This window comes from Setaria italica, chromosome I (assembly GCF_000263155.2).
Source record: "Setaria italica strain Yugu1 chromosome I, Setaria_italica_v2.0, whole genome shotgun sequence".
In the NCBI taxonomy this organism is placed as follows: domain Eukaryota; kingdom Viridiplantae; phylum Streptophyta; class Magnoliopsida; order Poales; family Poaceae; genus Setaria; species Setaria italica.
In genome coordinates this window covers 30,666,367-30,693,402 of record NC_028450.1, presented here as the reverse complement: position 1 = coordinate 30,693,402, position 27,036 = coordinate 30,666,367, and the positions used below count along the sequence as shown (strand labels likewise).

General features: G+C 44.7%; 3 protein-coding genes and 1 long non-coding RNA gene across 4 annotated transcripts; 2 read left to right on the top strand and 2 right to left on the bottom strand.

The window, feature by feature from the left end:
* Positions 1-6,861: 6,861 nt before the first annotated feature.
* Positions 6,862-10,654, top strand: LOC111256428. Its single transcript, XR_002676485.1, has 2 exons — positions 6,862-8,193; positions 10,338-10,654. It is a non-coding gene; the product is annotated as an uncharacterized LOC111256428 (long non-coding RNA).
* A 3,703-nt stretch (positions 10,655-14,357) lies between these two features.
* Positions 14,358-17,732, top strand: LOC101783000 (nuclear cap-binding protein subunit 2). The gene is made up of 8 exons (XM_004953024.3): positions 14,358-14,516; positions 14,586-14,809; positions 16,080-16,218; positions 16,306-16,339; positions 16,611-16,709; positions 17,157-17,213; positions 17,279-17,358; positions 17,455-17,732. The coding sequence occupies exons 1-8, from the start codon at positions 14,499-14,501 to the stop codon at positions 17,530-17,532; spliced, it is 729 nt and encodes a 242-aa protein (XP_004953081.1). The 5' UTR covers positions 14,358-14,498; the 3' UTR covers positions 17,533-17,732.
* A 1,544-nt stretch (positions 17,733-19,276) lies between these two features.
* Positions 19,277-20,882, bottom strand: LOC101754927 (transcription factor PCF8). The gene is made up of 2 exons (XM_004955016.1): positions 20,526-20,882; positions 19,277-19,417 (listed from the first exon to the last, which is right to left on the bottom strand). Exons 1-2 carry the CDS (start codon positions 20,880-20,882, stop codon positions 19,277-19,279), a joined length of 498 nt encoding a protein of 165 aa, XP_004955073.1.
* Positions 20,883-22,196: 1,314 nt separating this feature from the next.
* Positions 22,197-26,635, bottom strand: LOC101782590 (phosphatidyl-N-methylethanolamine N-methyltransferase). Its single transcript, XM_004953020.3, has 2 exons — positions 26,219-26,635; positions 22,197-22,680 (listed from the first exon to the last, which is right to left on the bottom strand). The coding sequence occupies exons 1-2, from the start codon at positions 26,464-26,466 to the stop codon at positions 22,431-22,433; spliced, it is 498 nt and encodes a 165-aa protein (XP_004953077.1). The 5' UTR covers positions 26,467-26,635; the 3' UTR covers positions 22,197-22,430.
* Between the last annotated feature and the right edge of the window lie 401 nt (positions 26,636-27,036).

Here is a 27,036-nt window from a genome sequence, read left to right as displayed (position 1 = left end):
GGGGCTTTGCGTGATGTGGTCGTGGGCCGCGATGTTGTGTGCCGCCGGGCTTGGCTTTGTGGGTCTGCTGCGGGCCGGGCCGCGAAGCGGCTTCGTGGCTAATCCCGTGGGTGGGTGGGTGGGTGGGCTCGTCTCCTTGACAACAGGGTTTTGAGAGAATAGGGCGGCGGCCTCAAAACTGTCTGGGCTGGGTTACAAATCAGCTAGTGTACATATATGGGCCAGGACCTCCCAGCCCTTTTTCTCCTTTGTCTGATGATTTAGCGGCCTAGTGCAAGGTTGGTTGGTGCCCACACACGTCTGCATTGACTTTAGAAAAGAATGGAGTCTTTTTGCTCACCAGTGAACCAAAGAGGGGGCTACTATTTTCGAATCTAGATGACAAAACACCTTTTTCCCACCTCCCTCTAGAATGAGGTCACGAGATGAGGAAACATTTGGGTGGGTGGCGATAATGAGAGCACCAAACGCACATCAGGTTCCCTCCACTGAGGCAGGAATTTATGCTTATTGGCCCTGCTACTCGCAACTGGCGCGGACAAAGACACCAGCGAAAGACATCGACTACAAGACGGGGCTTCGTTTGAGGCTGACTTCTTTTAATTTTGGCCGTAGATAACAAAAATTATCGTGTAAATGGGTGGTGGTGGACAGTGATATGGAACTTCTTTCTTTAAAAAAAGAAGGTATGAAACACAACAGCATCTAGCAGTACATTGTAGTGTGATACAATAGTAAAGCAGTGGTCACATACTACACTATGAGCTAGTTTGGCAGGGCTTCAGCTCGAGCTTCTCTTGCAATTTCAGTTGAAGCTTTACCAAATAGTTTAGTCAAAAATGGCTCCACCCTTGGAGGAATAGAGGAGCTGGAGCCGTTTTACGTGGAGAAGCTGGAGGAAAAAAAGTGACTCCTCCGGCTTCAGCTCCTCCTAAGAGGAGCTGGAGCTCTACCAAATTGACCTTATATCATCTAGCTTATTGAGCTCTACCAAACTGACCCTGTATCATCTAGCTTACTAGCTAACATGTTTGTGGTTTGACCTCAGCTAGTTCGATCAGGTGGAACAGGCGATGCCAGTACTCATCTGTCAATAGGATATGGACGCTCCGGCAAGGCTTTTTTGCTACCTTTTCCTCTGTCCCAACTGTTCGTCAACAGTTAGTAGATTGCAACCAAACAAGACGGCAGCGCACTGGCTGGGGGTGGCCGGTGGCCCTGCCCTCCAGTGTCCCGGCCGGGGCACGCAGGGTTAGATCACAATCACACATGCATATATGCATGCGCGCGCGGATGATTGATGCAGACGCAGTGCAGGCATGGGTGCGGTGCCGGCTGCCTGTTGGCTAGCAGCCAGCCGCTGAATCTTTCAGATGCACCAGCTAGCGAGCTATTCGCATCCATGGGGGCCAGCCGCGCCACACCACACCTACTCGCAACTTGCATGGGAGTAGATAGATATATAGATAGCAAACATGATCGGCGCTGTACTGTGCTGTCCGCGTCTGTCCCAGCTCCTGCCAAGTCGCGGCACTGATCGGCCGTCCGCGCCGCGTGCGGCCAGAAACGCCACCGGCACCGGCACCGGCACCATGGGTGCGGTACGGCGGTGGCCTGTGCCAGCTGAGTGATGGGGCTGCCCGCAGCGTGCGTACGGCGTGTCGTGCATGGGAGACTCACCTGATCTGGTCAGATCAGGTCTCTCGGGCGGGGCGGCTAATCGGAGCCGCGGCAGGCATGCAGGTGACGCCGTGACAGCTAGAGCGGTCCGGGCCATGCGCTGCGCTGCCTAGTGTGGCGCCCACACTGGTGTTCGTACCCGCGGCCGGCCAATCACGCGCGGGATTAAAGTAAAGTCTACCCATGGTACACCTGTCGAGTACTCGCCGTGGAAGCGTATAGCACAAGTGCTTATACACACACATACATAGGAGTATGCATACATGTGTCTGCCTTTGAAAGGAATCAGCCGAGAGAGAATTAAAGAGCTAGCCTTTGTTGAAGATGAGAACCCGCGGCTCGAAAGACGGGAAAGATAGCTAGCTCTCGATGGACCACGCTAGCTAATAATCCATTTCATTTGCTGTAGTTTTGAGGAGTAGCTACGGAGAGGACCACCAAACCCATGATACAGCGGGCATCCCGTATGTGTATGCAGTTTTGTATTCGTAGGACGAATCCGACTCCGAGCAAGATGTCTTGGTTAGATACCTCAGGCATGCATTAACTTTTACCAGAGATAATAATGTAAAAGGAATTAGATATATATTTCGATCAAAACAGCAAATTCTATGACGACACCTGTATGTATGTATGTGAGGCTGTATCCAGAGGAATCCACGCACAGGTTCTGTGTAAGAAAACAATGCAGGAAACAGAGCCCTGTTGGCAAGGCAACCAACCCCATCTAACCGTACCCCTGCTAGCCAATAGCTGCAGTAGTCATGTTAAGGCCTACAGCTCAGATTTGTTAGATCTACTACTACTACGTCAGTTTTGTTTTACTCGTCGTTTTGGATATCAACACGACCTCCGATGGATGTTGGCGCAAATTCCAACACACGAAAGCATGAGGGCGTGCGGGTCGCGAACAGACCGACTAGGAAAGATGCTGCACAGGCCGGTCGGACCGGTCAGCAACCTGATCAGACCGGTTTCCTAGGATTTAGCCTAAATCGATCGTTCAAGAGGATAACTACCACGTTTATGTGATGGAGGACAGCTAGGTTTACGAGCAAACCAGCAAAGGAATAACCAACGCACTTACGTGGTAAAGAACAACTAGATTACGAGCAAACTAGCAAAGGCCGTCGATGCTCTTACCCGGGAGGGACCCCATCAAGGCGTGGACGTCGCTGGCATTCCCTAGGTCGACCAGCAAACCTAGGACGCCATCTCTGGTTGTGGAGATCAATAGATGAACATCATGGGGTTGGGAAAGGAGTTTAGGAGATAAAAAGTAAATGCATAGTAGATTGATTCGATTGGGATGCCCTCAATCGGCCCTGGTCCTTTATATTTATAGGTCAGGTCTTGCCCCAGTAGGAGTCGAAGATTATACAAAGCCCATGTCAAAATACAACTCCTAACTCGGATTAGGCTGGTCAAACTGGTCAGGCTGCCCATCCCAATTGGTCTGACTGGTCAGCACAGGGCTGAATCTGCCAGAGAGCCATAACTCTCTCATTCGGACTCCAAATTAGACGTTCTACATATGCATTTTGATCATCTCGATGAGATCTACACAATGGTGAGGTCCAATCATAGATTTGACAATGTTTGTAGAACCAGTCTGACCGGTTTTAGACCAGTTTGCCTAGATTCAAACATCAAACTCCTATGATGCTAATTTTGATCTCGAACCATTTGACCATTAATTTTCTATGCGTCTAGGCAAATCAGTAAAAATATAGTCATTGGAAAGTACTCCCTCTCTCCACAAATCTAAGGTCCACTGCGCGGCCCTCAGAAATTTCAATCTTCGTAACATCTGATCAACAACTAGGCTAACTACATTATGGGATTAATGATACAAAAGTGATATCACTCATTTTTGTTTACGTTCAAAATATCATGATTCTTGTACTAGCAATAGTACATTACAAGAGAAACTTATTGTGTCAAAGTTCAACTTACAGCATCGTATTCGTATCACATATATCAAATACACCTTATATTTCCACTACAAGGGTGACAATCTTCCCCAACAGTTTTGTTTTAAATGCCAACAATTTGTGTGTTCTTATGTTATATTGATTATGTACCAACGTACTGTTTGTAATATGTTTGCTAGGAATGATGTTGTTGCATTGGCAATTTTAGGTAAAGCTATTAAGAAAGACAACAAAATATACTTAAAAAACTACTGGCGACTCAACAAAATTACTGATGACTACTAAAACTGTTGTCCATGCACAAAAAAGTTAACTATTGGGATACGAAGTCATATTGCTTCCATTTTACAAGTCCCAAATTTTTCATGTACATTCGTGGTGAACGTTTATAGAGTTCGAGATCGAATCACTTCCTAAAAAACCATTTTGAGAACAGAGAGAGTAGAGTATACTCTGGTTTAATTAATTCCCCAAATATGCACAAATAGACGCATCCAGTTTGAGATTAATTGCTGGGTTTGGGTTCTCAATCTCTGGTTTCCCATGGAGGGCAAAGAAACGGCTGGGGTACTATTAGCTCCGACCCAGAGCTAGCACAGCCATCCAAATCGCTCGGCTAGCTGTACCAGCGCAGCATTTTGACCCACAAATGATTGAAGCCCTATCTTGTGCACGTTACCTCACCAATATTTTTCTATTCAAAAGTGGTCGTGTTAGTTCGTCCTACCTTAAACAACACGATCATCGTAGGATCGCTCAAGCTCGATCGGCAGCTCGCTCTCATGTGCTCGTGAGCGTGATGTTACAAAAAAGCTTCGAAAGAAAATTAAAGTAGCTAGGAAACATTAGTACATACCAGTAGCACTACTTTATCTATCCCAAATTCCTGATCGACGAATTTTAAATCCACAATGGCAAGTTCTGCTCCAATGATGGCTTAAACAAACGATTAAACCGTAAATTATGGCAATGTCGCCGGATTAAACTAGTAATTTTTGCGAGGCTCGACCAGTCCCTGGTCGACAGCTAGCTCTCCTGGTTTTTTCCGTGTTCTTTCCTCGATGCCCCCCGGGGCTTATCTTTTAGGCAGTGCAACATGTGTAGGACTGTAGTAGTACAAAGACTGCAGCAGCGTACAGTATGGCAGTGTCCTTTTTATTGTGTGCTCCATATATGCAGGCATGTGATACCCGATCGCCATTAGGAACAAACCAAAATAGGAAAGCCTAAAGGAAGCAGACGGGTGGGCTTACCTATTAAAGGCTAGCTACTCGAGAAATGTGCTCTTGGAAAATTCTGGAGCTACTTGCTCGCTGTACCAAAACAGCGTGGATCAAACAGTAGACCATAGTGTGGATATATAGTAGCTCATAATTGGAACAAATTGTTGGTTAATTAAACAGTCCCTCCACTTAAAATTGTAGTGACAATTTTGTTTCATTAGCAAATCTTTAATCAACAATATAATTTCAAATGGTGAAAGTAGTAGTAGTATTCCCTTCTTCACTCACAAATAACTATTCATATACAAAATATAGCAAGGTTATAATATTTTAAAAAATAATTATTTTTAATATTTTGACAACTTGCATTTGAAGACAAATCTAGCTATCATTTTTCAAAATTTAAATCAAAATATTAAAAGAGATATTGGCAGTTACATTTTAAATTTATTATTTAATATAAAATTATGGTTATTTTTTATGGAGGGAGTAAAAAGAATACTCCTAGCAAAATTTTAAAAAAACTTCAAGCACACCTATATAAGGAACAAATTATGAAACCAAGATAATTTAAGACCACTTCCAAGAGAAATCACATAGATGGAGTTTAAATTCCTACTAAGTTTAATAATTTTGGATTTAAAACATGTTTTTCCAAACATGCAAAATCCTAATATTACTGAAAAAATGATATTGTTCTATGGAACATCAATGTGTATCTTATGAAATTTATATAAATGTATTGTTTTTTAATATATAGAGAAAATCTGTCATTATAAAAAGTTCCATCTAGCCATTCCTTGTTTTTGTTTTCGAGAAGAAAGCAATATATATATATATATATATATATATATATATATATATATATATATATATGCAATATCTAGAAACCTGATCAATTTAGTAGTAAATATAGCACGTGCATGGCATGCCTTAGATTGGGGGTTACTTAATAGATACATTGAATGATCATCCTTGACATCATCGATAGAGCGAAATGAAGTTTTGTCATAATGAAATGAACTACAACTTGAAAAAAACGTTAGTACAATTCGTGCAAAAAAGGACTAAAAATGCTGCAACAAACAATTCCTTTCAAATACAACGACAGCTGACAGTTGATTAATAGACTAAATTTAGTCATTGAGATGGTGATGATTGAAGTGAAAAATGTGAAAAATCTTTCGAAAAAAGCAACTGAAGTGAAAAATGTTAAATAAAACCTCGCATTATGGCCAGCCAGGGATCGGAGTACAATCCCACATGTACTAGTACGGACCACATGCATGCATTTCAGCATTTCCGCCGCAGCATTACATAAAACTACCTCACCACAACTCTAGCTGATCCATCCAACGACCACGGACGACGCCCTTTGCTTGACGCTTACCTACATGTGATGCTCGGTGCAGTACTACTCCACTTGGCACTGACCGGAAGATAAGGGCGGACATTTGTACGAGCCGTGTCAGGCATGCCGGCCGAGCTGTAGCAGCTGGGTCACAGTCATCACCAGCTTTTAAGCCCCGACCTCGTCACGCGGCCAGAAAAGGGAAAACCCCTCTGGCGCGTGCGGTTCCTTTAAAAGGCCGGCCACTACACCAGCCGTGCTCCTCGGAGTAAAAAGCATGCGGCGGCCGGCGGCAGCAGCAACAAGTGTGCCGCGGATCCTGCCGCAACGCCTCCACGTTACCAAGATCAGCTGCTGCTCGGACGCTTGGACGACGACCACCATTACCAATTTACCCCAGTGGCCAGTGCCGAGGCCGGCTGGCTGGCTCCCAACCCATGGTCACAAAAAACCAACGGGAAAACACCAGAGGCGAGCGAGATTTCTGGCAAATTAAGATCACATCAGGGATGCTCCTCGCCTCGTGTCGCGCCGAGGGGCCACACTGGCCCCGGCCCGGCTCGGCACCGTACCGGGCGCGGCGCAGCTTTAATGCGCGCGCGCGGGGCCTATTCGCTTGGAGAAGAGGACGGAGGACGGGAGGAGACCGCGGGAGTTACCCAACCGACGCATGCCCGATTTTAGAAAGAGCCGAAAATTGTAGCCCGATGGCCGCCGAGCGCCCACCCTCTCGATCTGGCACAGCGCAGCGGCGCCGTACCGCATCATTGCACACACATACACCGTAGCCCTAGCACTCTAGCAGCAGCCAAGTCGCCAGCCCGGCACGGAATGTTCCGGCTCAGCCCTCCGTCCCGTTGCGCGAGCCGCGGCCGGCCGCCTATATAGCCGCCCCGGCCGGCGCCCTCATCCCTTGCCTAGCTTGCTCTCCCCGCGGCGCCCATCCCTCGCCAAGCCCATCGTCACCTCGGTCGGCTAGCTGATGGCCGGCGGAACCTGCTAGCTCGCGAGCTGCGTGCGGTGATCGCGGCGGCGGCGCGGGTGCTGCAGGCCACGCACAGTCGCACACGCGGCCGGCTACCGATCGGCGGGCGGCGCGGGCGGTGACAGAAGAGAGTGAGCACACGGCCGGGCAGAACGGCACCGGCGGAGGTGCCGTCGCGGCCGCGTGCTCACTGCTCTATCTGTCATCCTCCACTCCCCCTCCCTCTCTCTCCTCCGGCCGCCTCGCCGATCGGAGCCGCCGTGCGCCTCTCCCCGCAGTGGATACACGCGCGGCCGCCGCCGTGATCACCGCGCCGGCGCGGCTGCAGGCACGCTGCTCGCCCGTTGCCCCGGTGATCTTTCATCTCCTTTTGTTCTTGGTGTCATCTGTCATTGTATGCCGCCAGAATTGCCACTACGCCGGCCATCGGAAATTTCTATTTCTGGGCGGTTCGTACGTACGGCCTCGCGGTTGGATCTGAGCTTTTTGGGCGCGCGCGTGTACCTTCTTGCACGGATTCCCTCCCTTCGCCTCGTACGAACAAGCCGCCTTTGCTGCGCTAGCTGCTTGTTCATCTTTCCTAAGGGGACAACCGTAACCCTGCCACCGTCAGCTTCTTCTCGGGAAGGTAAATTCTTTCACACTGCACTGCTGTATGTCCATCGGTGTCGAGCTCGTCTGGTTCTTCAATCAATAATGTTCATCGATCGATAGGAAGGTAAGAGAAGGAAATGAATTGAAAGAGACCAGCTGCGTCGATTATGTGGATTTTGCTAGTAGAAAATAAATTGTATGCGGGTGTTGACCAGATCTGTTTCTTGCTCTCTCCTTAATTTTGAGATGAATGTTAGTTTCTTCCCCCTTTAATTTTACCAGAACGCCATCTCCATGGATCTCCAGAACTCGATCCAGATTTCTTCGTGGCAGAAAGAAGCCCAATGAGAAGAAGGCCAAAGCTACACGGAAGCACACCAGTCGTCTCTCCGTCTCAGATCTGCTTATCGCATTCTCCTTTGTCAGGTCAGTGGCATAATTATTAGCAGGAGATTGCTAGCGCTGCAGATCCTGTTCATGCTGTCCTTTTGCTCTGCATTTTTACACGTGCAAGCGCATTTGTAAGCTCCAGCTTTCTAAAGAATGGTAGGCACTAGGTTGCTGTACAGACACTGTTCCATTCGTGACGTCTCGTACTTATCTCTTCAACAAGAGCTGTGCCCTACTCATCTTCAGAGTTCTTCCTTCCTTTCTGAAAATTCTTGACAGTTAACAGCTGTGCCCGTGCAGAACCTATGCGTTTCATCATTTTATAATGGATGGAATGCTTACTGCTTGTTAGGCATGTTTTCCTTCCCTCATATCCATCTGGTATTGTGTCTAGCTTACTGGAAAAAAAAGATACATACAGATCATAATGCAAATTATATACTGTACTTAGGACTATTGTATTTGATGGCAGCTAGGTCTTATATACAGGAAACTATGGATAGATATGTACCTCTAAGTTTCCATGCAGAGTGCCATTTCCAGGTTCAGTATGTTGTTTTTCTTCTTTTGAAACGATTTCTAGTTTAGCACATTATGATAGTTATCATCTGATTCTCCATGATGGATCAGAATATTACCTTCAGATCATTTATCTCAGAATTAACAGTTACTTGATTGGTGATGTTTGGACATGAAGAAATTAACACTAATCCAGGTAGTACATACTCCTCACCGTAGCTGTGTGTGTTTTTAGTAGTTAGAATAAGACGACTGCTGACGAGTCACCTGTTCGCTTCAGCTTATTCAACCGGCTTATCAGCCACCAAACAGTATTTTCCTCTCACAACAAATCAGCCATTTCAGCTTTTCAGCCGGCTTATAAGGTGTCATATATATAAGTCAACTGAGATGAGAGTTAATGGTTTCTGTACTGTTCCTTTTCTCCTTCAGAAAATCCAGCAACTGCAACGCTATCATATATGAAACAACTTAGACATAGGGTATTCACTTGGAAGGTGGAGATTGCTCTAGGAATCTTATACAGTTAACTTTAATTTGAACTAATCCTGGGTTAAAATTTATACTATTCAGACATGCATGCCTTAACTAACTTCTGCACCATGATAAAGGATTTATTCATTTTATACTATCTTTTTTGGGGGGAACAAATCTTCTCACTTTGACAAGAAGACCTTATCATGGTGCACAAGTTATATGATATTGTATGACTTGTTGCTTCAGTTCACTTCTAAGGTTGTTCATCGTATCTAGCAATATTACTTTTATGGTTTATGTGTTATGAATGGCTTGAGCTGACAACTAATTAACACCAATTTATTTTTACATAAAAATCATAATCTGCCACTCAAAATGGTGATCTCTCAGCATACAATGTGCTTACAATACTGTGTATATAGCACTTAAACTTGAATAGTTACATCCATAAATGATGGCCATATATATACATATTTTTTGCAGCAATTTTAACATATATTCTACACTCATGTGAAATAATTTTGTTGCCTTGATCTTGACTGTTCAAACATACAAATATTGTGATTTGGTGCTATTCCTTTTCCTTTATGTGAAGATGCATTGTTATTGTAAAACCGTACACACATTTGTTCATAGTATACTAGTTTGAAACCAGTTTGAATTTTTAATATATTCATATTGTTTAAGGTGACAAGCTGAATCGACTTTCATTTCGATAATTAAGCCATGGACTTAATTACATCATTCTCCTCTAAATCACAATGCAATTACGAAATGAGTAGTTTATCAAGGTAGTATATGTATCTAATTATTGGTATAATTATTGGTATACTTGATGATGCATGTAACACACTTTAGAGTGGTATAATTTGAGGAGGACATTTTATTCTAGTGTCTATTACAGATTTAGAGTGGTATGTGTACCCTTGGATCTCCGTTCACTACATGCACAGAGTATATATATATGGTTGATTCTTAGAATTATTATTTTTTGAGGGGAGATGCTTAGTATTAATATTAATATATTATCATGTTGCTTAAAACCCTTGAATTAGATTGACTTTTGATCTTTGTTTACGTTCATAACGTGATGATCATTTAGTCTGGTTTTGCATATGTTTCTTCAGGTTAATCAAATAAAATGATGAGTTACTTACCAATTATCCTTATTTTCATAATGGCAGAAACTTTGTGTGTACATGTTTGAATGCAAACATGGCACTTTGAAACATGGTGCATGTGTGGAGCTTATTGGGGAGCCAAACCTTGGCAACTGGTTCATCAGCAGGCAAGGGAGTGATGTAGCAGCGTGTGTAAATGTGGCTTGCTGTGGGGTGCAATGGCAGTGACCATATAATTACACATCTTGCAGGCACAGAGCCGGTGTAATGTCGATTGACACCAGCATCACTATAATATGTAACAAACATAAACGTTACTGAGTTACACTACATTGTTGAAACATACTTCGTTTAGTTGCATTCAACTTATCGAGATTTAATACTGGTGCCGTGAAAATTTTATACTATCCTGTTTATTTTTCAGCAAGGCTCCATATGGCAGGATTCTACAAAAAAAACATTACTTAAAATATGTGAAATTTGTGTTTCTTTGTTTGAAATTTGTGAAATAGTTAAACGGACAGATTGTTGGCAAAATCAATTAATCAAAGATGATGGGGGAGACCGGAGAGTAACTAAAAATCTGCACAAATGGCACCTTAATTGATATATGCTTGTTCTGTTTAATTGTATCTTAGATCTCACTCAGGCATTATATTCCAAAAATTTGTAAGTTGTCATTAGAGTCAGAAATCCTATGCATCTTTCGGAAGGATTGGTTATGTAACTCTAAGGGGACGTTTGGTTTCTCGAGGTAAAGTTTAGTCCGTGTCACATCAAATATTCGGAGGCTAATTAAGATAATTAAACATGAGTTAATTATAAAACTAATTGCACAGATGGAGGCTAAACGACAATATGAATCTGTTAAGCTTAATTAATCCATCATTAGCAAATAGTTACTGTAGCAGCACATTAGCAAATGGTTACTGTAGCAGCACATTATCAAATCATGGATTAATTAGGCTTAATAGATTCATCTCGCCGTTTAGCCTCCATCTGTGTAATGGGTTTTGTAAATAGTCTACGTTTAATACTCCTAATTAGTATCTAAACATTCGATGTAACAGGTGCTAAAAATAAGCAAAGGGAACCAAACGCCCCCTAAGATTTCTGCGGATGTGACGGACAGATGCGATTCAATTGGGCTGGAGAGATGGAAGTGGTTGGCTCTTGTGGGATGTGGTAGGAATAAGTTTGAAATGCTCACTTAAACATAATTTTATCTTAAATTCTTTTTTAATCCATTTGATCCATAATGTCTATTAGAACGAATGCAATACAGAAAGATCCAATATGAATGTAATATTTATTATTTTTCATAGTTCAACATTTTTAGTACACTACAATATTTTGGATATATCATTTTGACATCTCAATAAAAATGTTGAATGAAATCACTCAATTGTTCAATTAGTTTTACAAAATGTTGAGTCAAGTCACTCAGAATTGTTTAATTGTTTTGTAAAAAAAATGATGAATCATGTGATCAAATTATTGAACTAGTTTTCGCAAAGTGTTGAATAATGTCATTTAAATTGTTAGATTAGTTTAGTTTAAAAAATGCTGATAAAATATTCAACATTTTGAACATATATTAGTTTATGAAATCATATAGTATTAAATATTTTTTTTCTAGCTGATAAACAAATAACTTTTTTATCATAACAAACAAATGATTTTTTATATAAGGATCCAACCGTCTTCCAATAATTATTTCCAATAACTATTTAATACTTATCAACCGCCGTGCTGCCGCACCCTCGCCTCGCCCGGGCCTCCCCAGCCTCGTCGCCGTCCCCACCATGTCCGGTCGCCCACACCACCCAGGCCTCGTCGCTGTCGACCTCGCCTCCGCCGGCCGCCGTCCCCGCCGCGCCGCCCCGACCTTGCCTCGCCGTCGCGCCCGCGCTGCCACTCGACCTTGCCTCAGCGCCTCCCGGCCACGCTTGGCCCTCCTCGGTTGTCGGCCCCTGCGTCGTCCGCTTCACCTGCGCGGGCGAGCGGCCCTCGCCGGCGCCGCCCGTGCTGCTCAGCCGCGCCGCCCCCCGTGCGGACCACCTGCCCAGCTCGCTTGTTTGACGGAGGATACGGCGTGCGGATGGGGCGAAGTGGGTTCGCGTGGTCCGCTCGTTTTGGTGGCTAGAGCATATATTCCCTTCCGTTTAACCCAACTCGACTTTTCATCCAGATCCATAACCTATCTTAATTCATTTCAATCCTCAAACCAAACCCAAAACTTTCGTTATAGAAGCTTTCTTTCAAAATATTCATGTTCACTCCAAACCTCGAACTAAACCCAGAGAGATTTCTTTCAAAATATTCATGTTTATTCTTGAGTTCACATGTATAATGTATTTAAGATATCAATCCAACGTGTTTTCTCATTTTTCTCTCGTAACACACTTAGGTCCTGTTTGGAAGAGGGGTGCTAAACTTTAGCACCCCACTTTAGCACCCTTTTAGCCCTATTTAGAGCTCCCAAACAGGTGTGCTAAAAGTGGTGTGCTAAAGTTTAGCACCCCACTTTTCTTTAGCACATCAAAGGGATGGTAAAAGGTGTGTTGACGCCAGATTTTGACACGTATGGAATCGGCGTCAAGGAAGGAGAATACTGGCTGATGCGGCAGATTAAAAGGTCACGATTGGGAATCGACCGATTGATGCTACAATTGGGGATCGGCCGATTGGCGCTACAGTATTTTGGCAAACGGAGTTGGTGGAGATCGGCCGATTGGAAGGATGGAGCGATTGGGCCAATATGGACTTAAAGTGGGTCAGATGAAGAAGATAGAGATTGACCCGTGGGAGTATAGTAACCAACTCCGATAAGAGTTGTGTTTGTAAATATTTGTTTTCGTTTAAAATTAGAGATAGATCCTAGTCGGTTAAGAAATTGGTTGTAACAGGCTATAAATAGCCATCTTTAGAGATTTGTAAAACAACACATCAATCAATACAAACAAATCTACTTTTTCATCGCACTTTACTCTCAAGTCGGTGACTTCGCCAATACTTTTCTTCTTTCACGAGTTCGTACGGGTTGGCAGGGCTGCATCGACACGATCTCCGACCGATTCTGTAAGTTCCGCTTGTCGAATAATATCTAAGCTTTAACTACGAGCGCATCGCGGTCGTTTCGTTTAGATTTATTTACTAGTTATCGATATTTACTATAATTATAGGTTTTATCTGTTGTTCTAGTTTTATCACCAGTTATCCAACTTGAGATTTGAACTATCGGTTTTATTATTGTTATTTTCATTCGTCATTATTATATAGCCGATTGGATCTATTTCAAGTGTTGTTTTCATAGCTTTGCTTAGTTTACTCCAAATATTCTTATTTACATTCATTACGTGATTGTCGGCTATATTATAACTGATTATCTTTTTATAGCAAATCGACCGATTTGCTGATACGCTCCTCGAGATCGGAACTTTAGCCGATCGGAACCCCTGGGATTTGACACGTTTTCTTCCTTGCCAATCAACAGGTCAGATTGGCTGGCACGCCGCGCGAACCGCACCAGGATGATCACCCGAACAGGAGCTAAGCAGATTCTACCGAGTGGTGTGTCCGACGCTGAGGGTCAATCGACTGACTTTTAGCGCCAACAAGGTGCTAATAGGTGCTAAAAGTGGTCCTCAAGCCCACTTTTTCCCTAGTTGCCCCCTCTCTCTCCTCTCCACTTTTCCTCAAGCCAGTTATAAATGAGGACAATGTAGTCATTTCTCACCCAAGGTGCTAAACTTTAGCAATGTATCCAAATAACCCAAGTGCTAAACTTTAGCACTCTATTTGAGGGTGCTAAAGTTTAGCATTGTGTACCCAAACGGGACCTTAGTATAAGCCCCCTGCAATATAATTTTTCATAGTCCTTGCAGTTTTATTTTAATTAATGAATTTGTTCAGGTCGATAAAACTACCGTAGTTCACTGAAAGTAAAAAAATATTTCCTTTGAGCTACAATTGAACCATCTGATCTGTACGAATTCTGTTTGTATTTTATAAGGGGATTTTAGAAATCCTTAAGTGTTGGCAAAATTCAAGCCGGAAAATTTAACCCCTCCCCCGTCTCCCTCTCCCGTACCTCGTTCCCTTCGGCAATCGCAATTTGCAAATCACAAAAATTCCCCACCCCGGCCCTTCTTCAGTCGAGCCAAACCCCTGAACAGAGAAGAGCTCGACCTAGCAGGTGCGGCCGCCGCACCGCTCCCCACAATGGCGTCCCTCTTCAAGGTACGGATCCGGGAAACCCTAATCCCCCTCGCCCCGCCGCGCTCACGCGGCTTCCCCTGCTTCCTGCAGGACCCGAGCAAGCTGTCGGCGTACAGGGACCGGCGGTTCAACGGGACGCAGGAGGAGTACGAGGCGGCGCTGCAGGCGTCGACGACGGTGTACATCGGGAACATGTCCTTCTACACCACGGAGGAGCAGGCCTACGAGCTCTTCTCCCGCGCCGGCGAGATCAAGAAGATCATCATGGGGCTCGACAAGAACTCCAAGACCCCCTGCGGCTTCTGCTTCGTGCTGTGCGTGCCCTTCCCCTTATTTGGTACCTTTCGTTTCATTTCCTCTCTGTTCCTGTGCTGGATGATTGGATTCTCTGCTGCAGTTTACTGCAATTTAGGGACCAAAGCCCACGCCCTAGTTTTATTAGAAGGGGAGATTGCCCTAATTGTTCTGTCTGCCTGTAGTCTCATGCAATTGGACGCTTGTAGATGACTTTCTAGTTCTGCTTATGTATTGATTTGATTCTACAGTGTAATAATGTGAGCTGCTAATCGGTAAGTGGCTATAGAACAGTGCTTCAGGGAACTTTAGTGCTCTCAGGAATGTATGAGATGCCCTAGAACAGGAGCAGAGAAATGTTTCTATCTCAGTGTGATTTGCCATATGGTGTTGCAATAGGTTTAGTGGAGCCCAGATGCTGGTAACCTGTGGTTGTTAAATATTGTGTGCTACTTTGCTTGGTTCTTGGTGAGATGCTTGTCTATTTAAGATGGTAATCAGAAAATTTAGTTCCTTACCTTTTAAATATTTGCTTATTTTGTTTTGCACTCTGTTTTATGTCGACTTGTGCAATGTATAGTTAGTGTGTGATTTACTTTATTGATTTTTATCGGAGCTAGGCTTTGGACATATGTGGTGCTGAACTAGTGACTTTTGGTGGCCATTTGGTATGTATTCTGCTGTTTGTGTCACAGCTATACATGTTCCACTGTATGTGTAAATTTTCTTACGATTTGATTGGGCTGTTGCAATTGCGTTCGATGCCTTAGTGTGAGAACAAGAGTTATGATGAGGAATATGGCATTATGTATATTTAAATCTTGTTATACTGGTCATATTCTGTATGTGGTTAGCATATTTTTCCTCTGTCACAAAGTCTATCTTTTTGTTTCCATATTTAGTTGGATGTTGTTGATGAGTGTCACTCTAAGTGGAGCATTGCAAATCATAGGATGAAATTACCCTTTTTTTTTTTGGGGGGGGGGGGGGGGGATTTTAAGTGGAGCATTGTTCATGAAATGTGGTGATGAAAACTGTATTGTTTGGAGTAGTATTCAGTCTGCCTTATTTCTGATAAACTATCTGTCCTGTTAGGTTCGTAGAAGTAATACACCATTGACCGTCAATTTGACACTGCATAGGCACATAGGCATGTATTGCATATCTCTGCACTGCAAATGATCTTTCAGGAATACCATATTTGTCTGGTCTGATTGTTTGAATCAGACGTGATGTTCCCAGTTATATTTGTTATTGCTTACCCTCTCCGTTTTCATCCTCTCTTTCCAGGTACTACTCCAGGGAGGATGCTGAAGATGCTGTCAAATATATTAGTGGAACAATGCTTGACGATCGTCCAATCCGTGTTGATTTTGATTGGGGCTTTGAAGAAGGCAGGCAGTGGGGCCGTGGACGGAGTGGTGGACAAGTAATGCCTTGATCTTATTCTACTTGGTAAAAAATATTTATATATGACCTACATGCTTGATGCTGATATTGTTTGTTTGTTTCATAGGTCAGAGATGAGTACCGTACAGATTATGATCCAGATATCCTTTGATACTATTCAATTACACTTTACTCCATTCTTATTTGGCCTGTAGTACTATAGCTATTAAATGTAGCGAAGCCACAATATTATGTCATGTTGATGTAGTTATCTGTAGATTTATCCTTGTTTCCCCCCTAAATTTAGTTATAAAACTACACATTGCTTATTTTTTCCTAATGGCGCAATTTGAATATGGTGTACCTTTACAGCTTACATGTTCCTTTTTTCAACAACTTCAAGTATTCCCAAGCTTCCTTAATTAATCAAACGAAGAGGTGGTTATGGTAAGATGGTTCAGAAGGAGCTAGAAGCACAAAGAGAATTAGTTGACTATGGTGGAGCCTTTCAACCGAATGCGCCACCTCCATGTAAGTTTGGTGGAATTTCTGAAACAGTTTTACTGCTTTGGTTCATTCAGCATGGATGTTCGCTGGAATATCTGAAATAGTTGACTGCTTTTCTATTCTGTTACTTCGTCTTACTGTTGTATAGCTTTCTTTTCATGGTCCAATCTCTTTTTTAGCGTAGTGACACCCACTAGTTGGTCACTTGAACCTCTTTTTTTTTTGTCTATTGCCTGTTTACAAAGAAATGTGATGTGTACCTTTGCAAGCTGGGGTGTTTGATTTCTTGCTGTCAGGGGCATGCGTGATGATTCAATCCTCTTGATCTGTTCTGCAATAATTCTGATCCTTAGTTGGCAGTCATGGCAATTTAAGTAGAATTACTCACTATATTCTTATTTTTTAATAGGGTTTAACCTGAGCATATGTAGGCATGTTCATAAATTTTCCATTTCTTGTTTTGATGTGCAGATGAGAGAGGTGAACGCAAGAGAGGATATGGAGACTCATACAGGAATGACAGAGGAGGTAACACAAATCAAACTTATTCTCTTGTATGTTTTTTTTCTAATATAACTTATGGCTGTCACCAGATTACCAACGGAAACGCAACCGGAATGATGATCGGTCTGCTCCAGAGGGGTCCAGGAGAGCACCTGACTCTGATCCAGCGGTATTAGCAATGCCCTTCCTTTCTTTTTACCATCCAATGCCCTGTTCCCGTAGTGGACCTGAAATATTCACAAAGCACTCTGTGGTTCATTTACAGGAGAAGAATCCTAGGTTCCGAGAGAAGGGCGACTCTGATGAGGAAGACGACGACTACGACAAGAGGCGCCGTCGCTAAACCTGTGGAACGATTGTTGCTTGTATGCAGTTGTTCTAGTGCCCAGTTACTTCAGAATATTCCTTCTTCTTGGGCCGTTCCTGTCTCGTGCCCTTGTCATCTGTTAATCAGCATTTGCATAGGTTCTCCATGGGATGATAGTGATTCTATGTGAACTGTTTAATACCGAGACCAATGGATTGGAGGCAGTTTTCACATTACTTCGTGTGGCCCTGTGCATGTGCTTCAGGCTTCAGCCAGCCTCGCCTCGTTTCGGCCACGTCATACCAGCTCCTCTCCTCGGGCCGGTGTTCTCGAATGGTGCTTCCGTTGTTACAACTGGCCTGCGTTCAGTCGGCATGTTTTCCTTTTCTTTTTTGAACGGTTTTACTGCGCTAACCACTTGATCCGGGCCTATTGGCCCAACCAAGTCTCCGCTTCCAAGATTATATATAAGGTTCGAGGGCAGCCATCGGCAATCGCGATGGAGGCTGTGTCGGAGCGCCGACGAAGCTGGTGAAGGTGGAGCAGCGTATCTCATCGACGCGCTGCTGGCGGCGGAACCCCGGCGCAAGGGCCAGCGCCGCCCCGCTTGCTCCGACGAAGATATCGCCGGACGCCGGCCTCATGGATGAGATTCTGGACCCCGAGGAGCTGGAGAAATCTCGAGCCGTCCTCGCCCGCGCCGCAGCCGCGTTCAAGGCGGCTCGTGACAGGGAATCGGCACCAGGACCGTGAAAAGGGGTACGCCATGGTGGAAGTGGAGGACGGCGACCGTAGTTTGCCGTAGCTGCCTGTCCCTAAGCTTATTGTGTGTTAAACATGGTGATTATCAGCCTGATCTGATGCAATTTATCATGCGACCAGCATTTGGATCTGCTCGTTTTTCTGTGCTCCATTTTTATTTGATCCTGCAATTAACATTTGGCTAGTCCCGTATTAGAAATCCATTTTCTGATAGCGGGAAATAGTCAGGTACAAAGGATGAACGAAACTGGTGACAGGGTTCTGATCGATCCGATCTCACTTCCATGCACAACTCTCTTTTTGCCAGGTAATTGAGCCTTTTCTGTCGACGTTAAGCGTTGATGCGGAACCCTGGATCCACCATGAGGCTGCCGAGTCTCGGCGCAACCGGCTTCTAGAATCTGAGTTTTACCTAAATACTCCTATAACGTATCAATTTCATCACTTATAAATTAACTGAAGTTGGCAAAAATGGACAATGGAGAGGTACTCCGGCAACATCAGCACGATCAGAATTGGCGATTTATGCGTCAGGCAACATTGGAGTATTCTTTCAGATGACTACTGGCTAATAGTAATAGACGATTATGAGAGGGCGGAGGACTTCCTCATGTTCTGGTAGTGCTTTGAACTACCTGTCAAGATTGTTATACAGATTTTTTTTTCCCAACAGGACGGTTCCATTTATCAGAACAATCATAGAGTTCAAAGCACTGTTAACTGATACGCTTAGCAGGTTGTCTAGCATCTGCGTATGTAAGAAGTAGATAAGTGAATTGGGGTACTACAGGCAGATCAGAACTCCTGTCTCGTTTGATACCGTTGTTTCGGTATTTTTCGTTACCATATCATCCCTTAAAATACACTTCAAGAAAAGATCAGAACTGTTTTGGTACGCAATAGAAATATACTCGTTATAAGAAGTAATAGAAGGCATACCAAGTTTGCCGAATTTTCATCGGATCATTGGCATTAGTGCTCTTCTTTTTTTTTGAGATGGAATCAGACTTTCCATTAATCATTTTGTCCAGAGGAAACTCATTCGGCCTGCCTCCGCCGGCAGGTTCTTGACGAAGTCGATCGAGACTGGAGGCATGCTGCTGCTGTCCTTGCCGGGCTGCAGCCTGAAGTGGTGCGCCGCACCGTACACCGTGTGAACCTATGACTGATCACCCGTTAATGGAAGTGAAAAAGCTACACGAAGACCATATGCCTAGTCTTTACTATGAAGTATATGAACGGCAGAGGCTACTAAGACACACATGTATTACATGGTAATATGCTATGAACTAACTGTCACTGAGTAAAATTATAGTGCACCGAAACGGAAAACTACCAGCTGCGGTTTCGAATCCATTCATAATTTTTCCCATGATCCAAGCAACATCTCTCCACAAGGAACTTACACGCTACTCTATTCTACAGTAATAAAGAAGAGGTCACAGAAAGTATGCGTCAACTAGGCAGGTAAGAGAGCGAGACGGTATAAGCCGCTCTCCACCGGTAGAGAAACAACCTTCCATCCAGCTATAAAAGTCTCGGTTGTTTTTAGACCCAAAACTAAAGGAGCTTAGTTCTGGATCCAAAAACCAGCTCTGACGGGAGCTCTTTAGTCCCGGTTGATATTACTAACCGGGACTATAAAGTCCCTTTAGTCCCAGTTGTAATAGCTAGGAACAACAAGGGCATTTGGGCATTTAGTCCCGGTTAGTGTTGACTACTCATTGTCCCGGTCGGTGGTTCCAACCGGGACTAAAGGATGATCTTTATTCCCCACCGACGGTCTCATCTCTCTCCCCACTACCTTATCCTCTTTCCCAACCCACCACTGGCCTCTCTCTCTCGCTCCACCGCTTCCTCTCCTCCCTCCACTGTCTGCCGCCGGCGGCGGAGCCTCCCTGATCGGGCCGCTTGGCCGCCGACATGCGGGGCCTTCCCGGCTCGCCCCACTCGCGCCAGCCGCTGGGGCGCGTGGCCTCCCTGGTCGGGGCCTTGACCGTCCTAGGCTGCCGGCCACGCGGGTGCGCAGGGCCTCTCGGCCGGCCCTAGTTGCTGGTTGCCGCCAGCGCGCGGGCCCTCTAGGCTGAGCCCCCTTAGCTGCCGGTGCGCAGGGCCTCCCCAGCTCGCCCCCCTGGCTGCTAGCGGTGCAGGGCCGATGGCTCCCGGTAGCTACAGCGGCGAGTGCGAGGGTCGGGATGAGGAGCAACGCGGGCTGGGGTGTTGGCGAGCGAGAGCACGGAGCTCTTGTTGGTCTTAGAGGTGCTGACCTCCACGTTGTCTCCAGCTGCTGGCGGAGAGGAGGCGGCGTCGGTTCCGGGGAGGGTGAATGAGCAGTCCAGCGACGGGAGCTCATCGATGGCGGTGCGGATGAGCCACTTGATGGCCTTGCTGGGCTGGGCGACATTGAGGCGGTCCTGACTGTCGTAGAACTGGATGGCCGTGGGCACCGAGAGCTGGACACGCCGGTCTCGGAGCCCCCACACCGTCACAACCTTGTTGTGCTGGTCCTTGCCCCCGGCGGCCGCGCGCGCCACCTGGCACATCCGCCACGCCGCAGCTGAGCCGCCATCCAGTGCGGTACGTGGGCGCTTGTAGGCGGTGCACTCCATGCCTATCTCCTCCATGCCTCGCTCATCCCCAGTTCTCAGTATGCGGCTCTGCCTGCCTGAATTCAGAAACTTTTTTTCCTAATTTCTGCTTGCTTTCTCATTTTTTCCGTTACCAACTAACCTTTCTTATGTTTTTGGATTGTGCCCCGACGGTTATGCTTGTTGCAAACTATTTATTTTCCTTCCTTCCATCTTCTTACTTTTTTGGAAAAAGTTCATTTTACTCCCCTCACCTTTCCACTATGTCCGCTTAACCTCCTAAACAAAGTTTTGGCTCACTTTACTCCCCTGAACTATTTCATTTGGTCCAATCTACCCTCAAATTAGATTTCTCCTTTTTGTTTCTTCGTGTATGAGTTGAATTTTGAGTTCAAATTTTGTGAGCATATACAAAACATGATGCCTTATGTTATAAAATTATACCAAGAATTTTTCATGGTTATTTTCATAGGTTAGAAATATTTAATACAAAATTGATCTTAGATATACAAAACTGTACGAAAAGTAATCATGAAAAAATTCTAATATATTTTTTTAACATGGAGCATCATGTTATAAGTTAACTGTTATAAGTTAACTGACAAAATCTGAAATTAAAATTCAATTTGTACGCGAAGAAACAAAAAGGAGAAATCTAATTAGGGGTAGAATTGATCAAATGAAATAGTTTGGGGGAGTAAAATAAACCTACATTTTGCTTAGGGGGTTAAGTGGACAAAGTAAATAGGTGAGGGTAGTAAAATAGACTTTTTCCTACTTTTTTTTAAGGTGAACGCCAATACTGTATAATAGGTTCTAGCATATTTGTACAAAGTGGAACACATAAGTTGATCGGAACAAAATCAGAAAAAGAAAAGTTCATGGTTGTTGGCTCGGTTCTCTTATTTGTTTGTGTTTTTTTCCTCTGAGTTAGCAGGTTGTTTTTTTCTAAAGTGAATGTTTTCTTATTTTCTATCTACAATAATTTAGACTGGGGGGTTAGTTTTTTTTACTTTTTAGTCCCAGTGGTATTACTAAAGGGCCACGTGTCAAAGGAGCTCTTTAGTCTGAGGTGAATGGACGATTTTAGTCCGAATAATTAGTCTGGTTGATTTTTCAATTTTTCAAGAAATAAGAGACTTACCCACCAGAACTACGGGCGTGATTGGTTGCAAAGGACGGGGCCGTCCAGAACGGATGGGATATATCGGATGGTGGGAGACGGGATAGAGCGATACAGGGGGTTTGTTTGGTTGCACTTTGTTGTCGTCCTGAATCATGCGAGGTTGTGTTTGGTTGTACTGGTTGTATCGTTCTCGTGTATGACAGGAGTCACCAGATCGTGTTTGGTACGTAGAATGGGAGAAGATCGGAGCACCCTAGCACCATATTGGTGAGGTTACCAACAATGTTCATGACACGAATTTTACTCTAGAAACAGAGGGTGCCAGAGTACTTTGACACGAGGTACAAAGTTACTGCACATCGCTTCCCAGCAACCATACACCAGGATTTGAGAAAGAAAGATTCAGGCACTGTCACTGGGGCGACTGTAGGAAACCATCACCTGCAACAACGAAGCGATCAGGAGAGCGGCTTCGCACGGGTGGCAGGGTCTTCCTTGTGTTCGATCCACATCATGAAAACGTAACCGAGGCACCACAGCAGCACGTACGGGAGCGGAACCCAGCACAGGAGCGCGGCGAGGCTGAGCATGCTCCCGACATACTGCGGGTCTTTGATGTAGCCGAAGGGAAACTCCGTCACCCACGGGATCTTCTTTCCAAACCGGACGCCGTAGTAGGTACCAGACTCACCAAGCAGCTGGTACACCCTGAAAAGAAACAAAAGGTTTCAGGAACTGTGCATCCTTTGTCTGATGATGAGGTAATATGGATTAATATTGAATACACTGTCTGGCTGTTTACAGGTCCCTAAAGTTTTAGTGTCAACTCACAACTCCAACAAGAAATGATTGCTAAGTAACCAGATAATTCAGCACAATTTGGTGGCCAATCTAAGAACATAGCAGAACATGCCTAGGCTGACTGTTTGAGCACATGCACTTAATCAGGATGCACCATGAACTCCCACAGCTCCTCACACTACAATAGAACAGAGCAGGGAAACACTCACACTACTATCCCCATGTGGTATAGTTGTATAGAAGACCAAAATATAATGTGTATAACAGGATAAGGATCTTCTTTGTGGTCGTTCAAGCAGCAACATTTTCTGCTACACTTGTTCACCATTATGTAACTAATCGTACGGCTGGAATTCTGTTTCATCTTTGTTACCGTTAGCCAGCCATCTAATTTTACTAGTTCTGTCACCATGACAGCAGCACCAATGAGCAGTGCAAGCACAAACATCTACTAGTGCCCAGTCTTTGGAAATCGTTCACCTGCTGCCACACCTTACTACCATTATCCAGCTTGTGTATGCTCAGTAGAGCAGAGTACGTAATTTCATCTGTATTCTATCAATTACTAGCAAATGTGCCCATGCGTTGCTACGTACGAATGACATATTTTTTAGAAAAGGAAATGTTAATTGTCTACGGACGAATGACATATGTATATATTATCAACTAAAAGAGATAGTTGTAGTTGAATTTTATGTTAGAATATTGTATGGGCGAATCAAAGATGATATGACCAAGGCATAATAATCTCTAAAGAACTCAAGCTGTTTCACCATAATTATTCTCGGAATTTATATCAAAAGAAACTCTTAATTTTAATTCTTCACACAAACTATTTCAACAGAAATATTCTAGAAATTATAGATGTAGATGTAGTAGATAGAAGTAGTATACAGTGTATATGGAAGCACCTATATATTGAAGCGCAAATTACTACTTTAACCATCAAAAACTCATTTCTTTTAGGAGCCTAATCATGTTGGCAGTGTTCAGTAGTTGAGAGACTCAAGATGCTACCAGCTATGGATGAAAGGCGCAGACCCATCCTGATGCACAAATTAGTTCAGTGTCCGTAGTAAAAAGAAATTTGTTGAACGAGTATCATGCCATCAAGCATATGACTGAGGTCATATTGTTCATGAGACCCTTGGCGACTTTCTGCCCAAGTCGCGACTACTATCTCTAATCCCTAGGAACACGACAACATGCCCACCCTCCACGCAGCAACAAAATGATTGAGATCTACCTTGTGCAATACTGGCCGACGCTGAAGTTGACTTGATCGTGGTGGTGCACTTCGCAGCGGTGCTAGCAGCTGGCACTTGGTGGCATGTGGAAGCTGACAAGCGCCTGGGGCTAGAACCTAACGGTGCATGGGAAGGCTATCGCGACGACATGAACTTCTAGTGCAGAACGGCTCTGGCGATGGTGCGGCTACACAGCTGACAAAATTCAGGCGCTGGCGTAGATAAGCAAACGGCGGGTGCTGGTGGTTTGGCTTTCGGAAGAAAATGGATTATTTTGGTGCTGCACAGACAGATTGGTCTCGCAACCGATTAGATTAAGAGTGGGTCCTGGCCATGCATACGAAGGAATAGATCAGTGTTCGGCAATCGGCATGGCTGCTTGGATTCGGTTGCCGACGGAACCGCGTGCTGCGAGAGCCGGCCAGGCGGCCAGCTAGTGTGTTGCGATCAGCTGATGAGTACAAGGGAATCCTGAGAGGTGGCAACGGGATTTGGCAGATTGCTATGCAATTTCGAGAGGTGAGATCGATTGAACAACGGGTCATCAGAAGCGGAAGTACAGAACGTACGTAGAAAGGAAACGAACCGCGTGTGACCGTGCGCAGAACGGTGGCCCAGTTCCGCGAGCGGCTCCGGTCTCCAAGTTCACCTCATGTATCTTACGTACCTCTGTTAGAGGTGCTGTCCCTGCGGAGCTCAATCATGGTCTGGGCCAAACATTCCCACCCCCCACCAAGCAACAACACGCACTGGCTGTGTTGGTGCATGTCTGCTGGACGCCTGGGCTCAACGGAGAAAATTACCCCTCCAGATGCACCAATCCATCACGCGGGTCTGCTCGCTGTCCTTCGTCAGGCAGCATAATTGGGGAAGGATATGGTGTGTGTTAAACAGGGTTGGGAGCTAACGGACGGAAATTAATGAGGAACGGAAACCGCACGCTAAACGGGGTTGGGAGGTGACCGACGAAAACTAATTAAGCAGAACGCGTGAAGGATTCGCTACTTGCTTTAATATTAGGTAAAGATAAAGATTTTTCATCCTACTAGATCAGCAAGGGTAACTTACACTTCAGGTTAGGGATCTCAACATGTATGGAAATCAATCAGCAATGAATTCGACTGATATGGCATACCGTACTAAATCCGCACACACTTTATGGGGAGTGAAGGCTTCCAGTGTCTAGCCAGCCACCTAATTCTACTAGTTCTGTGACCATGGGTAGCAACAACAGCAAGACCTATATGGCAGACCTCTGGCCTAATTGTTTACCACAGCACTACAAGAAGAGGATGTCCATCATTTTCTATTTTACTAAATGAGCAGTGACAATTGAAACTTCTGGGCAAGAATTTTCACATTGAAATTCTATAAAAATGGAAACAGCAACTGTATGGAAATCACCAAACAATGAATTGACTTGATGTTACGCATACAGCACACCCTGCTAAGTCCACTCACACCATAGCGTGTGAGGAATTTTTTCAGTCTCACGATTGGTGGGCATTAACCTACTTATTGGCAAAATATACAACTAGACCAACCATAAATGCTCAGAGGCCAAATTTGCTAATCACCAGTTACAACAATTAATTGAAGAGTCCCACGTCTTACAGCATGTTCTTACAACATTTTCAAGGTTTATCAACCATTTTAACAGAGTCAAAATTTTATACCAAGAACCTGGCAATGAAGATAGCACCATGTTGCAAAACATTGTAATAGTATGAAGACAATGAGAATTTCACGAGATGGGATTCCATTAGTTTACCTTTGTTGGAATTCTGCTTTCATCGTTCAAAGCGCATGAAAACATTGTTTAACATTTTTACATGAACTTAGTTGCGGTTTTCACCACTAGCAGTTCCTTTGGGCTTAGTTCAAAATCACATATACCAGTGTTTAATGACCTGATGAAATTCTGTGGTCCTAAATTGACAGAGAGATTATCTATCATTCTCAATTTCTGATAGCCACACCGCCTACCAGTTCCAACAATTCCTAATTTTTAATCCAGTCAGGTAGACAACAATGAAAGAGATTCTTAATAACATGCGCCTTTGCATCAATGGAAAATGCAGCAAAACCTGCTTGACGTTGGATGGATCATATACGGCGGCGCCTCGCTAACTGGGAAACGGCACACACACACACACACCGCAACAAGACAGCAGAGAGGGGCCGAACCGGTTACTCACTTGAAGTTGAGGTACTGGCCGACGGCGAGGAGGACGGGGCAGTAGAGCGGCGGGGGCCACGAGAAGGAGGCGACGGAGGCGAGGGCCAGGAGCTGGAGCGCCTTGAGAACGTGGGAGACCTGCGCCATGCGGCGGCACGAGTCGGCGCCGCGGCCGCACAGGTCCACCCACCGCTGCGGGTGGGTCCACAGCGCGTAGTAGAACGGGAAGGGCAGCAGCACGCCCACGGCGGCCGCCATGGAGACCATCTCGCGGGGTGCGCAGCAACGGGGGGCGGGGGGGGGATTCAGGCGCGAGGCTTCAGCAGGCAAGGTGCTCGACGGTTTGCCGGCAGGGGTTTCGCTTTCCCGTGAGATTTTCGGGGAGAGGCGATCTGGGGAGACGGGCAACCTGAGAGATGTGGTCCCCAAGTTTTTCGAAATGCACTTATTTTAGATGTATGTATGGTATATAGCATTACATGTGTATGGTAGATTTTTTTTTCCTTTTCGAGAGTAGTGTATGGTTGATCTGATAGTAAATCCTACTACCACCACACCCCAACACTAGTCTCCCGTGCTAGAGATGAAGGCATGCCATCTTCGATGACAAAGATTTTTGCGACAACAATGGCAACATTTTTGTGGATGTTACCCTTAATCTAGAGAAGAATTTGAGATGGATGTGTTCAAAATCTGAAAGATAGAGAGGTGACGGAAGAGAACTAGCGATGTTGGCATGGCACATTGTATGCCCGTTACCACTTACCAGGCAACAAATTTACTACTGAAACATGGAAACAAATTGAAACATAGATCATCATTTCTGCGACAACTACA

Bases quoted from the DNA above. Each gene is read 5' to 3' on its own strand.
- LOC101782590 (XM_004953020.3), bottom strand. From the start codon at position 26,466: ATGGTCTCCATGGCGGCCGCCGTGGGCGTGCTGCTGCCCTTCCCGTTC. The intron at 22,681-26,218 runs GTGAGTAACCGG...GTTTCTTTTCAG, and splicing joins GGCCAGTACCTCAACTTCAA to GGTGTACCAGCTGCTTGGTG.
- LOC101783000 (XM_004953024.3), top strand. The intron at 16,219-16,305 runs GTAATGCCTTGA...TTTGTTTCATAG, and splicing joins GTGGACGGAGTGGTGGACAA to GTCAGAGATGAGTACCGTAC. The intron at 16,710-17,156 runs GTAAGTTTGGTG...TTTGATGTGCAG, and splicing joins ACCGAATGCGCCACCTCCAT to ATGAGAGAGGTGAACGCAAG.
- LOC101754927 (XM_004955016.1), bottom strand. From the start codon at position 20,882: ATGGAGGAGATAGGCATGGAGTGCACCGCCTACAAGCGCCCACGTACC. The intron at 19,418-20,525 runs GTCAGCACCTCT...GATCAGTCATAG, and splicing joins CAGCTGGAGACAACGTGGAG to GTTCACACGGTGTACGGTGC.